The 15,573-nt window shown below is 34.7% G+C and overlaps 1 protein-coding gene across 1 annotated transcript in view; it reads right to left on the bottom strand.

Annotated features, from left to right (window-relative positions):
- Positions 1-371: 371 nt before the first annotated feature.
- LOC131856955 (uncharacterized) overlaps positions 372-15,573 on the bottom strand; it is an 88,735-nt gene continuing 73,533 nt past the window's right edge. Inside the window, exon 2 of the mRNA XM_059208922.1 lies at positions 372-499. Within this exon, the coding sequence (XP_059064905.1) occupies positions 372-499 (128 nt within the window). The remainder of the gene's footprint in view (positions 500-15,573) is intronic.

Genomic DNA, 15,573 nt, shown 5'->3' on the forward strand with positions numbered 1-15,573 from the left:
ATGAGCAAACCAAAAAGATTTTAAGAAGACCTTACACTTTTACAAAGATTACCAAAAATACATTAAAAACCTTCATTTTCAAAAAAATTCTTTGAACTGAAACTCTTCAATTTATACATGAATCATCCATACAACTTCTCTACGAGACCAGATATCTGGAAGCATTCCTAAACTTTCTCAGTAATCTTCACTGAAAATCTTTTTAAGTACCATAACCTAAACCTAGCCTTCTTTCAAGGGAACATAAATCACAAGTAACATGAATATGACTGAATGTAAAATGTCATCCTTAACCAGTTAAAAGCTGAGGAGAAGATGGAGCTTTAGGTAAAATGTAATACTGAGACCACCTACTATTTAAAGTTTAAATATCACTCTTCACTTAGACTCTGCCCTGTTAATTTGGCATAACTGCTCACTGCCAGATTGTCTAGTGCCAAATTTTTTGGCAGTGCAAATTGTAGTACTGTGTCAGTTAAACACAGCTGTAGTCCTAATTCTGACAAGAATCATAAATTCTCAATATCATATTTTGAATATGTGATGAATTGTTCTACAATTTTAGTTGTAGTGGACACTTAAAATTCTAATGTTTTTTAAATTTTAATATTAGGTTTTAAATTTTAATATTAGGTTTGATTGATTCTTGAATTTGTAAGGATTTTAGTATTTTAGAAAAAAGTTTTTTTTTAAATTTATAAGAAAGAATTTTTTTTTTAATTTTGAATCAAGAAAAGAAGAATGATCAAATGAAAATAAGTTTTCTTCACTCACAGAATTACATAAAATTTACGATATCATTATTTCCATCTTACTCTCTAACATCATAATGATAGATCGGAAATGTGATCTGAAACATCGATGAAAAAATACACACGATCAAATACACTAATAAATTGTAAAAATCTGAACCATATTCATTATTACACCAGTACAATATTTAGAAATGAATGCATTTCCCAATGAATAATAGCCACTGAAACAAAGATTTCAGCATCAGCAGTTACAGATGGTGATTGAAAACTCCCCTCTCCAAGCTAGGACTCAAGATAGAAATTTAGGTTTGTGATTGATGTTCCCCATGTAACTTTACAGCACAGACAGTTTTTTTAAAGACCCAGTGGAATTACAGCTAACACATGTACACTGGCATGAACAAATGTACATGTGAACAAAGCTATTAGTGAAACTATTTGTTTTAAATGGGTAAAAGATGAAAGGAGGTAGCATCTAAATCAAGGTAGGATAGTAATTTCAAAATAACTTTATTCTATACTTTCACAGATGAAGTTTCATACAACAAATGAATGTGAAGTTTCATACAACAAATGAATGTCTAGTTTCATATGATCTAAAACAATCCAACTATGAATTCCAACAGTTTACTTTTTAATCAAATAATTTATCCATTTCAAAATAATGAAAAAAAATTATAATCAGAAGAAATCATATAACATTCAAAATTATCTTTTAATGATCTAGAAAGATCAAGTGAACTAGTCTTTTGTGTAAAAACTACTAACAGAAAAAAATGGTTACCCTCTGCATAAGAACAAAAAAATTATTTCAAAGACATAGCCACAGTGAAAAAATATATAAAAAATCAGACAGGTTAAATTGATAAGAAAAATAATCTTCTGATAATTGTAAAAAACTTATAAATTCTTGTAAATCCAAAAATTAAAACTACCATTTGTCCCTTAATTGCTTCTGGATTTGATTGTCTCTAGTTTTTAGAATTGACGTTTCCCATCACACTCTGTGATCCATCATCAGAATGAAATAGTGTGATCTGAAACGTCAATCCTAAAAACTAGAGACTCATTGGATCACACTCTATGATCCATCATCAGGATAAAATAGAATGTGATCCAAAATGTATCCTAAAAACTAGAGACATTTCATCAGAATGAAATAGAGTGTGATCCAAAACATCATGCTAAAAACTAAAGACACAATCAAATCTATAAACAATTAGTTTGTACTGTAGAAATCTGATAAAATTAAAACTACCATCATAAAAAAAAAACATAAAAATACCTACAAATATTAATAAAAAATAATAATAACCATTGTTGATATTGCTCTGAGTACTGCTAAGCTATCTGTGCATAGACATGTTGAACCTCTCCAACAATCTCACCTCTGTGTGCAGAGATATATACATATATCTAAGACATAATTGGTGAGATTGTTGGCGAGGTCAGCATTCCTTCACACAAAATCAATCAAAACCCAATTCTTCCAATGCATTCTAGCACAACTTTCAATTGGTTGACTGTGCATTACACTATGAAAAATGAAGGATTGATGGGGCCTTTTATAGGCCTCTTGACTTTCTCTTTTCCTAATATACAAATCAACTGAATTGGTGTCTGAGTTTTGACAGAGGCAGGAAATTGAAAAGAAGAGGAATCTCGTGATACATTTTCATTTTCAATGAAGATCGGCTTTAATTTTTCTGTTGTTTGAATTTGGCAAGCAGGGAGCCCGTGAGTTTGCAGACAAAAAATAAGTGCACCAGTTTGACCTTGGCAGTACTTTGGCATTTATGGCAAATTTTCACGTGAGCTAACACTCTGTCTATTCCAATCAGTTCCCATTGAAAGGGAAGATCTCGATTCTTACCTTAGTTTTTTCATTTTTCAAAGTTTAAAATAGAAACATGGTTTTGAAACTTTGCTCAAGAAAAGCTCCTTTTCTATAAATTATGATGTGATCTCTATCCATTAAAAATATGGTCTGCTCATAAATTTGTGTACCGTAAAAATATTTATGGCCAGTCAAATAAAAATACACAATAACTGGGAACGATGACAAGTACAGCAGGGAAGAGAACTTCTAGATAGAGAGAATCTTGATGTGAACTATGAGCTGTTTAACATCATCAGGTTTATATAATTGAAAAACTAATTTTATAAATTCATGGAGTGGCGAAGTTGGTTTGGGCTGTGGGTTTGGTTCCTGGTTTGATTATGAGGTGCAGGCTCACCTGATATACGTAGTTTACAGCCGCATGCAGCCCCAAGGGATTAGTCTTGCCCCCACTCACCCATTCCTAGCCCAACTTGGCAGTAAGTAAGATCAAGGCAAGGCATGGGGATACCCTGCGCAACAAAGAAAAGAAGAAGAAGCTAATTTAATAATCCTTATTCATCATCGGGTGCAAAGAAATGGGTTATGATGTTTCTATTACGGTTCAACTACATGGTTTTTGAGTGAAATTATTGATCTTGGAGGAAAATCCATGGTTAAGCACACTTGACTTGGAGTAGCATTGAGATGGATGACCTCTCAACAAGTCCAAATGCTTCAACCCTATGAGCATCGCCTAGATTTAGTGAGTGCTAACTAGACCATTCATTTCATGAGAGATAGGTTCATGTGAACCACTGCTCACGAAATAAGGACCAATGAGTTTGACTTAAAACCACACAATTGCATCCTAATAAAAATATCATAATTTGACACACTACAAAAAAACACCTCCTATTATTGGAACAACCAAGATCTGAATGCAAAATCCAATAACTTCCACAAATGAATATTTGTAAAATATATAAGCCAAATATATATCATAAAAAGGTGAATAAAAATATATAATGAAGCCCTTGCATGTGAAGGTAGGGATAAGATGAGAAGATGGTTGAGGACTCTAACCATCGTGTATATACATAGGACAAGGGTATCTAATGTGCCATGTGCACTTGAGATACGTGTCTCTAAATATGTGTACATTTATCACATCCTTATGAAGTGTGAAAAAAGGAAATTTAAAGTCCTTAAAGTGTGAACTCAATATAGTTAATAAGACTCTCCTAGATAGGCTAAAAGCTAACTAATTTTATCATGTCCTTATTTACATTGATACCTATGTATCGAGAGAAAGAGGCTATGAGGAGGATGTAATAATTACCCTTGGTTACTGCTATTTTTTAAATCCACCACAAGTACCAACTTAATCAATGAATCATCTTCCATCCAATTTGGAAGTGTCAACTTCATAACTTTTCCAACCATGGTTGTGGTGACAACTCTCTACTACAACTCATAAATTCACCTTCGAATGTGTTAAGTTCCAAATGTTAGGGAACTAATCCTAGACCCTAGTCTAAACATCGAGGGTTCATTCGTAGCATCCCTACTTATTTATAATCCATTTTGAGAATCAAAGGCTTTGCAATTTACACTCTAATGATATAGAGAATTCATCATTTCCTCTAATATGAGATCTTTTGTCTCACTTTTAAACCATCACTATTCATTAAGCTTATGTTCTCAAGTTAATTCAATTACTATAGATTGGTATCAAATGCATTCTAATCATGTTTTGATCCCATGCCAACATTAGCGTACAAACATGCCAAACCACACAAGAACCATATTGTTCCAACATCACTTATTCTCACATTGATCAGCTCAAGCATATATCATCTATACACAACACGGATGATTCCCACTTATGTCACACATACATGAGTGATTAGCTCTTTTACACTTCATGGGTGCACACCATGGTTAGCTTAGGCATACATCACATATATGTAAGGTGACTAGCTCATACTTAAATCATAGATACACATGGAGACTAGCTTAGACACGCATCACATATCTATAATGTGATAACTTGTGCATGCGTCACATATACATAGTGCAACTACCTTAAGCACTCAATGCATATATAAAATGTGAATAATTTAGCAACCTTACAAGTATACATAGTGATTAGTTAGAAAAAAGGAAGTAATTGTTGTATATGGTGAAAATGATGATGATAACTATTGCAAACCATAAAAGATCCAATCACAACAAACCTTAGTTCTACAATAAAGCATTCACCATACACCAATGAAGAAACCTAAGAACATGCAAATCAACAAATTGAAACAATAATACCATTCACATGCCAAATATGGTTTGATCTTCATTGTCTCCTATCTCCATTGATCTTGTTTGATATATTTGCTCTCAGATTTTGTATGTGCACAAGAGCTCAACAAAGAACGAATTGTGGTTGTAATGTTGCTTGATTGCTTGAAAGATTGGTAGATGCATTAGGATTATTAGGATTAAAAGGATGAAAGAATCCTCTTATATAGAAGGCACTTTAGAAAATGGAGGGATAAGATTAAGAGGTGAAAATAATAAATGGTCGGCTAGGCTTAAAGGGTAGGTAGAGGAAATAATAAAATATGAAGGGGGTAGGTAAGATAAATGACATTTGTCATAGAGGAAAAATCTAATGTATTAATTAATAAGTAAAGATTTATTTAATTAATAGAAGAAGTGGGACCAATTAAATAAATAAAAGGAAAGGATAATTTAAATAAATAAAAAAATTTATTTAAATAGGGAAGGGCTAGAAAAGGATAAATGAATTAATTAAATAAATAAAGATTTATTTAATTAATAGAAGACTTAGAATAAAAATATTTATTTAATTAAGATAGGACTATTTTAGGTGTCTACAATTGCAACCTTATTGCAAGCATCTTTTCCTTCTCTTTGTTCACTAAGACAAAAGCATGTAAGTACATCTCATTAAAAAAATGAATTTCAATGCATCGCTTACTACACTATGGGTCTCATCCTTTTTCCCAATCCACTACCACTTATGATGATAAGAAAAAATAGCATACTACTTGTTGTCACCACTAGGAAGGGCATAAGAATGATGTAAACAATACTTGAAGCCATTGTTACACAATTACATAGTGATTGATTCACACATACATAGCACCCAACTAGAAATAGGAAGTGGATGTGACACTATTACACATGTATCTTCCATTAATTGGTTCATTAATGTCATTTACCATTTAAGTTCACCCTAACTAGAGAAAGGAAGGTCAATGCATCTTATACTACATTACGGGTCCCATCTTTTTCCGTAGCCCTCTTCACCAATTGTGATAATGAAAAAGAATCCCATAATAGTTATAATCATCACCAGATAAGGTGGAAGTATAACAACACACATCATATAAGGCCATTAATGATATTTTCACAGCCTAATGAACTTTTTGAGTCAATAAATTTTGACATCTATTACCTCCATGCTACTAGGGAAAGTCAATCTAACCTAGTATGGCATAGATCCTAGATTTTTTACCAATACATGGTAATGGTGAAATCTGGATAAGCACTATCATACTGTAAATAGATCTTTGCATTTGTAACCTCTATAGTACCAACAACAACTAAGAAGAATGTCCAAAACCAAGCCCTTGATTACGAACATTTGGAAGTGGATCAATAGATCTTTTTTGCTTCCATGTTCTTCGTGTCCTAATCCTCCACCTTGGTAATCTCATTTCTCGGTAGCCAATTTGTATGCTATTGGGTATTTTTCTTTGAAGTGATTAAGGCAGGTATCATTATCTACATCAGCATCCCTGAAAAGCCACTGATTAATATCTCCTTCTATGACCTCATGATTAAATTCACCATGAGATTGGAATGTAGTAGAACCACACATTCTAACCACGAGATCTTTCTTCTTTTTCTCTTTCGTAGGTTTCCCATGGGTATGAGGATCTAGAGGTAATGCACCCACTACAAGGGTTCCTTGTAAAGCATATTCACCACAATCAATGTCATTGATCTTGAGTTGGGAAAAGGTGGATGAAATGGAAGTTTTTATTTAGCAGCAGTGAGTATGGACTCGGGGTCAACATATGAGGATGATGGAGTAGTTTGAGGGATTCCAACATTAATACCTGGGCAATGATGACAATATGGGGAAGATGCTTCAAGAGTATGACAATACTCAAATGGTTGAGTGTCACCTCGAATAGTAATTTCATAGCCTTGATATGGAAATTTTAAACATTGGTGGTAAGTGGATGACATGGCCTACATGGCATGAATCCATGGGCTACCAAGAAGGATGTTGAATGGAAGATCAAGATCAATCGCATGGCAAAGAGTATCTTGTGTTACTGGGCCCACCTGAATTGGAAGATTGATCATCCCTACTGAGCTTCTCTCTACATTATCATATGCTTTGATAGTGATGCATTGGTTATGCAAATCCATGATAGTATACCCTACCTATGTAACAAATTTCAAAGTACAAAGATTTAGGGAAAAACCATTATCAATCAAAACTCGCTTTACTTTGTAGTGCTTGATAATGGCTTTGATATTAAGTGGATGGATATGATTGGGATCAAGAACCATGGCATCAGATTGGATGAAACTGAGATGGTATGTGGTAGATAAATGTGCTACCAAAGCTTTGAATTGCGTAGGATCTATGTTGCTAGGCACATGAATTTCTTGCAATGCACAGTTAATAATCTCTTGATGAGTAGGTGAAGCTTTCAACAAATCTAAAATGGAGATCTATGTAGGGGTCTACCCTAAGTGCTCAAGAATGTTATATTGTGTAGACACGGGAACTGGAGGTATGGTAGGAGGTGGAGCTCCAAGAACCGTCATGCAAGCTCTTCTAGTGGTTGTGGCACATTGAGTATCAGCTCCTTTGATACAAATCATATTGACATGCTCTTCTACTTGGGTAATACAACCTATCATACCACCATAGTTAAACAAGACTTTGTTATAGTTAATGTTATTTGTTGTATGAGATCGATCTGCATTTGACGTGCTAGCCTCTCCTTGATGTTTAGGAAGGGCATCCTTATACATACCTAGATTCGCATTTGGTGACTTTCCTGTGGTAGGATCAACATCAATTTTTCCTTGGTCAATAAGATCTTGGACTAGATGTTTAAGCTTCATGCATTTATTCATTGCATGACCCTTGAAATAATGATAAGCATAATACTCATTCTCTTTATACCAATCAGGATTGGTTTAGACTCATCAAATGGTATTGTTTGTGGATACACTACCATATTATGTTACTCCATACACTTGAAAATGACATCCAAGGGTTCCCGCATAGGTGTAAATTGACATCTTGGGTTATTATAATTTGTTTGTCGAGGAGGAGCTTGAGAAATGGTGATGGCATTGGTATGATTAGTTCGCACATTTGATGTCAGCATTTGAGGATTATGATAAACCTATGGCGGTGGATTGACATGTATTGTTGGTGATGGATTGGTATATGATTGTTGATTAGAGTATGCATGTGCAAGTTGTGGTTTGGCAGCCCCAACCATTTGAATTATCTTAGAATCAGTAACACCATCTCCTACAACGTTCTTGTTTTTGTTCCAATATCTTTGCCTATCACCACTTGGTTTGTCAGAAGGCTCTTTGTAAAGCTTGATGATTCCTTCATCAATCAAGGAATGTTCTACTGATGGTCCCTTGGACACAACATCTTTGAATGTAACTTCACAATTTAAGCGAATATGATATGCAAGCTTCAGGTGTAGATTATTGATGAATATTGGAACCAATTGAGTGTCGGGTACTATACAAGGGAGACAACCAATGGGGGCTCTCCATCTTTGAATATAATCCAAAAGGTTTTATCCTCCTTTGTGTTTGGCCTGACAAAGACCAAGCATGGAAATTTCCTTTTCCACATTGTAATGATAATGGGCCACAAATCTCTCTGATAAGTTTGCGATGTAGTGATGATGCTAAATGGCAATTTGGAAAACCATTCCAGAGATGGACCACTAAGACTCTTGGGAAAGAGATGTAAGAGATAATTATCACAATATGCAACTTCTTAACAAGCCATATTGAATTCCTTAATGTGATGATGTGGATCACCTTTCCCCTTGTATTTATCAAATTTCGGTGTTTCAAAATGTTTGGGGAATGACATTGATGTTATGGACTTATCAAATGGATATGGACAAAGATCATCAAATTTGAAAAGCTTCTCAGAATTAATATCTTGTAAATTTTTAAGGGTTGCCTTCATTTGTTCCCATTCAGTGTTAATTGGGAATGGCTCGAGAGATGGTGTAGTTGATTGATAAAGTGGTGTTTGATTTTGTCATTTTAGATGGGAAAGCATAATTTGGTTGTTGATGTGGATATTGATAGCTTGACATATTTTGTTTCTTATATTGAGATGGATATTGTTGTTGATATTGAGGTGGTTGTGAATAAGTTGCCACATTCTTTTGTGAAGGAATGTATTGTTGTTGATACTGCATATTTTGAGGTTGTTGAATTTGGGGAACACTACCTTGCATATAAATACCTCCAACATAGCTTGGATGAGATACACTTGGTTGTGGCGTACTATATGATGAAATATTTTCATGAATACCACTTGTCTATTGTTGCGCATTTGGAACCATATAAGATGAAGATGGCACTTGCAAATAACTAAATCATGGTTGTGAGACAATAGGTGGTGCGGTCACTTGGGGTTGATGCTAAGGTGTACTAACAATCTGTGGCATAGACTATACAAGAAGAGACACAAATGATGTTGGCACTATATAACTCATGGTCCTAGTCATGGCTTGTGTACTAGCTCATGGAAGATAACCTAGCATTCCTGTGGTCCAAGTTGGTGTTTGTGTAGATGATAAGTTTAATGGTCTCATGACTGGACTGATGAAAGGAGTCGTATGCACTATGCTAGAAGTCATGGGCATTTGGGCAACCATATAAATTGAAGTAATAAGCTACATAGATGGTACATTAGTGGGTGCATTGTAGATGACTCCTCCTAAGGCTGAAGATAGCATAGGACCTGATAGAGAATCAACATAAAAAGGTTGATAATGTATTCCCATCGTGTCCAAAGGTGGTAATTTTATAGATGCAAATGGGATATTTTGTTGTGGTGGTGTTACTAAAGCTTGGACTAAAAGTGGCACTGGCAGGGTTGTTGTGAAGATACTTGTTGTTGAGATGGCCCTTGAGGATTAGTAGTTACAAACATACCAGGTGACGCAATGGTCATACATTGGGCAACCATATTAGCAAATATTAGATGTGTGTATTTTTCAATGATTTCATTGACCATTTGAGAATTGTCCTGATTTGAAAGAAACTAATTGATAGGGTTGACTAGAACATCAGTCTCATCTGGTTGATTAACCATATCTTCTTTAGTGGCAACTAGATTAAGTGGATCAAACATGATAGTGAAACTTTCTAGTACAGTGGGATTAACACCCAAATCAGGATTCAACTGTGGATCAAATGTCCTTACTCCTAATTGAGAAGATTGTTGTTCCATCACTTGTCTAGACCGGGATTGGGTGGTGACGGGCATGAAGTAAGCTATAGTCAAATATTTGGATTAACTGATTGATCGTCAAACATGAGATGGACAAGATGATTGATTAGGATGATTTGGTACTCAAATTGCAAATAGATAATCTAATTTGAATGATGCAACTTCAAAAACCACTCAAGAGGATACACTCAAGTAATAAGATGAGTTATGGACTAGACCTCGGGCTCAAAGTAATAAGACCACAATGATTTAAAACTAGGCTCTAAACTTGATATAGTCAAAAGTGCTAGTAATAATAGTCTCTAAGACAAAATGTAGATTTTCAATTTAGGATGTGAGACCAAAGATGATAAAAAGATTAGCTTTTGAATTGATTTGATTTGATGTGATGAACTTCAAAAAGTTTGATGATTGGATTACATATTTGATTTGACTGAAATATCAATCCCTGACTATAGAAACAACAATATGACAATGATAAGATGGTGATAATGCAAGTTGACTGTCAATAGTGACAACACAAAATCAAAATGATGACCAAGATAATGACTCAAAAACTAGGATGATCAAGATGATGTGATAAATCAAGACCTTGGTAAGTGATAATAACAACACAAATAGATGTGGACCAAGTTTAAGTAACTGGCGAACCCGCAAAAACATAACAACAATCCTGATACTGGGAAAATCTGAGTAGGATTAAGAGACAATATGCAGCATCATGAGTTCTCAGGGAAATCTTGTCCTTCCAATAGGTGATCTCGTTGTTTCAACATGCGATCCTGGGGTTACTATAAACTAGTAAAACTAAATAGGCAGCTCACAATCCCATCATTTTCAGAAGACTGGTAAAACTGACACAAGCAACAATGATCTCGTTGTTTTAACAAGAAATCCCACTATTCCTAAACTGGTAAAAGTTATGTTGAACAAAGCATTCGTGCCATTTTCAAAAGACTGATAAATGAAAACAAACATAGTGATCCCGCTACTTTTGTAGGCGATCCCGTTGTTTCTGGACTAGGTAAATTGATGAAAATGACAAAATTTGGACTACAAATTTGATATTTCTAGGTGATGTTTTTGGACTTGATTATTGACAAAATATATAAGTGGCACCAATCACAACAAGAACACAAGTATGATAAATGCATGAACAATCATGTACTTCCTAGGCTGCCAAAGGGCAATACTTGTTGGACCCCACTTAAAAAATTAATCCCTAGTTGTGCTTATTAATATTGGATATCATAGAAGTATGGTGACACTAGCTCCCCTCCATGACACACATTGATCGGGCACACCAGACTTTGAATTCCTAATGATCCTAAAATCTCAAAGAATTTGATATCTCAGTAATGAACTATGACACTTCTTATCGGGTCATCGAGATAACACTGAATAACTCCTTCCAATAACCGATTACTTACTCTAGTTCGTCCACTTTTCTATCGGGCATCGGTATAGGGGAGAAACTTGCCTACCAATACCCGATACAACCGCTCCATGCCTATGCTTGCTCATTGGGGTAAGTCTTGCCGATTAGGGCAAGTCTTGCCGATAAGGAAAAAATTCAAAAACTGCTTAACATTCATCTCCATCAGCATGTTGGGCTCAACTCTCGTGGGAGCCATATTTTAACCCACATGTTGTATTTTACTTTTCCTGTATCTACAAATGAAGCAAACAGGTTAGACAAAAATAGTGCATATATGATTTCTTGCTGATGATTTGACCCAATATTTGCTGATTTGCTTGGCACTTTTTCATATGAATGAAAGCAAGGCCTCATTAGGCCACCAAATTTAGCATGTGCAAAAATTTGGTAACATTAATTTCTAGACAAAGGCAAAAAAATGGGCGCACCCTAGGGAGTGACAAGGTTGTTTGAGTTGATGGAGTATCAAGATGTGGGTAGTGGTAATATCATGACCTTTTAACCTTAGGAGAGTTTGCTTGATGTGCTATCGAATGACCAAAATTTCATCGAAAATAAATGAATTTTTGAAATGGATCTCCACATCCACAAGGGTTTGAAAAAATCCTTTAAATAGTGCCCTTTGATCATGCCAAGTTGTTTCATTGCTTTTCTATTGTGTCTTTGCAATATTTTTCAAAAAGATCAAACACCTACAACAAGATCAAGTGTCAACATCAACATCAAAATCAAAATCAAATAGCCCATCATTCAAGAAATGGAGAAAACATCTTACATGTTGTGATCTTAAGTCCAAACCAATCAAGCGAACATCGTGGAATGGCGTTATGCATTTCATAGGGAAGGTGAAGAATCCATCCCTTCCATTTCTATTCCATCATCATCCATAGAGATTTTAGCTCAACAAATCAAGACTGCGCAACAATAAATGAGAGACATGACAAGTCCTAGCAACCATAGTGTTGGTTAGAAAAAATGATGAGAGAAGTGATAACCACGAGGGAATCATTATCAGGCCAATCTTCTTTTTCTTGTGAGACCATTCAAACATGTCAACCTTCATTCTTCAATAAAATCACTCCTACTTTAGTTCAACCAACATTATAGTCAAGTCAACCTTCTTTTTCTTTCAACCCAACATATCAATCATACCAATCACATCAACTCAACATTCAAACCCATTTCAACCAAAATCAAGTCCCTTTCAACCAAAGCCCATATCAACCATATATATCCACCATTTCATCATCCTCTTAAGTCACACAAGAATAGTCCACACCATCTCTATCCAATAACACAATCTCCCAAGGGCTATACATAGTACAAATATAATCTAGTCCAAGTCATGATTCAAAGAGTCTCATTCAAAGTCATTTCTCATCAAGCCAAAGTGTTGAAACCTTCCAAAAATCTCCCATGCATATCCAAACTCCTTCCCAATGTCAAGAGAATAATCCAAAATCAGAAGAAATCAGTCATGAAACAAATCATGATCAAGAAAAAACCCTTCCATCCTACCCAATTTTTTATCAAGATCCCACTGACCAAGAATCTTATGATGATCCCCTCATTATTTTCTATTCCATTCATAATAACACCCTTTTATCTCAAGAGAAAGATATTCTTTCAAGTCCCATCCAACATCCACCTCCTAAGAAAGGTCAGGACATCCCTTCCATCCTTCCTAATAATCCCTTTTTGATTCAAGTCCAAAGTATTCCTTCACCTTCATGTCCTAAGCAAGATCCCATTATTTCTCTAGATCCTAATCAGGATCCCTCCATGTCACAATCCTCCATGTTCCTCATGATTCCCTCTCAAATGAACTTACCATTTCTCCTCATGATCCCAATCCCTCTACACAAGTTGTTCATGAACCCCTTATCAATGAAATCACCAATCCAGTCCATAATGTAGAGAACAATTTATCAATGATTGTGTGTGCACCATTTTAACATGCCAATGTAGTGATAGAATCAAGCATAGAACCAACTAATGAAATCAACACCCAAATTGTTCCATCATCTTCTACAAGAACAAGCATAATACCGGCTAATGAGATCAACACCTGGTTGGTTTCATCATCCTCTTCAAGTACATCAATAAAAACAAACATAACACCCGCTCATGTCATAAATTCAGAACTAGAATCTATTTGCCTCATACACCCGCATTTGAAAGACTGGGGGCAAGAAGATCTACCACAACTGGATTGGTTTGAAAATAATGAGGCTATAGCAGAAACTGTACATGAAATACTCCCAACTGAATATCCTATTGAAAAAGATAAGTTTATCCAACTCTTCAAACATAGACTAATGAACTAGCTACACAAAAACTCCTCGACCTTATGAACATCATGGACCTAAAAAGATATTACATCTAGGGGATGGGTTCATTTAAATTTTCAATACCGCATTTGCATATTTATTTACTATATTGCATCACATATCTTTATTTTAGAGTGCATCATAGTTGCTTGCATATCACCATAGCACAACATATATCTCCATATCATTATTTATTTCTCATGTAGTTGCATCAATAAAGCAAGGAGATTGTCTAAGTCATTTACTTGTCTAAATGGAGAGGAGTGAAGGTGTCTCATTTCCTAGATACTGGTTCATGAAGTTTTTAGGAGGTCTTCGATCATCCATCTTCAATGCCACCTTGTGATTAAGCTTTATCCATGGTTGTGTAGAAGTTTCACTATTAAGGCTTGTTACCCAACATCTACCAATTGCTATATCTCACACATTAATCACATGCTCTAAGTCCTTACAGATACCTAGTTGATCAAGTGGCTAGTGAAAAATCTAATATTCTGCTTCAACATCATTGTAATTGTCATACCCAAGTAGGTGTCATTACTTACAAGTCAAGGCAAGAAAATAAAAGAAAAAAGTGTTATGCCAATATCCACTTCAAGGAAAAATGAACAAATATATATAATTGAAATATCATGCAAAAATCTATAAATATTGACTAAGGAAATATGTGAATAACTCCATCAGGGCTATGGACGCCTACTAGTAATGGAGAAATATTAGAGATATTACAGTGTATAACCTCATCGGAGCCCTAAAAGCTTGTTGATAGCGAGGCTCTATCCAGGTTTTTTTGAAGTCAAAATAACTCATGTAGCTAGCCACATGATTCCAAAGGTCCGTAGTGGTTATGAGGGTAGGAATAAACTCAAGTTCACACACATGGGCAAAAGAAGATCAAAGTTTCAAGAATTGATGGAGAAGTTTTACGTGCCTCCATTCATAAATGTTGGTTACATCATGTGTTAAGTTGGATGGTCCTAGGTCTTCTAAGAATGGATTGAATGCCTACCTCTGAAACATTCCACACCTTTAATCCAATTAGTGCATTTCAGAATGAAAGGTGCACACAATCATCCTTATTCAAATAAGAATTGCATCTTCATCATGCATCTTGCATTAGCATCTCATATCGAAAATTCATTGTCTCCATATGCATCGCCTAGATCATCATGTCATAATAGGTCTGCATATTGGGGGCATAGCTGAAAAAATCCTTTAAAAACAGATAAAGTCCTGAAAAAAATCCTAAAAAATTAGAAAATGAAAAAATCCTAAAATTCAGAAAAAGTCCTGAAAAAATCCTAAAAATTAGATAAAGTACTGAAATTTTTTGAAAAATTAGATAAAGTCCTAAAAAAATCAAAGAAGACCCTGAACAAATACCAAAAACAATAAAAAACATCAAAAAACTTTAAAAAAAAAAAAAATTCAACAAAATCAACCAAAAACATTCAAAAATGTTCCACAAAATCCAAAAATATAAAAAAAATCAAACAATCAAAAACTTGCAATAACATGTCTCGTAAGAATCAAATACCCTAGCAGATATACAACAAATACTTCACACGAAGTTCGCAAAGGATAAAATTATCTAATCAAAATTTGCAACCAAGTTGATCAAATTGTCTTATCAATCGACAACTATCCATATCAAAGTGATCATTATCTTGTCTTAA

Source organism: Cryptomeria japonica, chromosome 7 (assembly GCF_030272615.1).
Source record: "Cryptomeria japonica chromosome 7, Sugi_1.0, whole genome shotgun sequence".
NCBI lineage: Eukaryota > Viridiplantae > Streptophyta > Pinopsida > Cupressales > Cupressaceae > Cryptomeria > Cryptomeria japonica.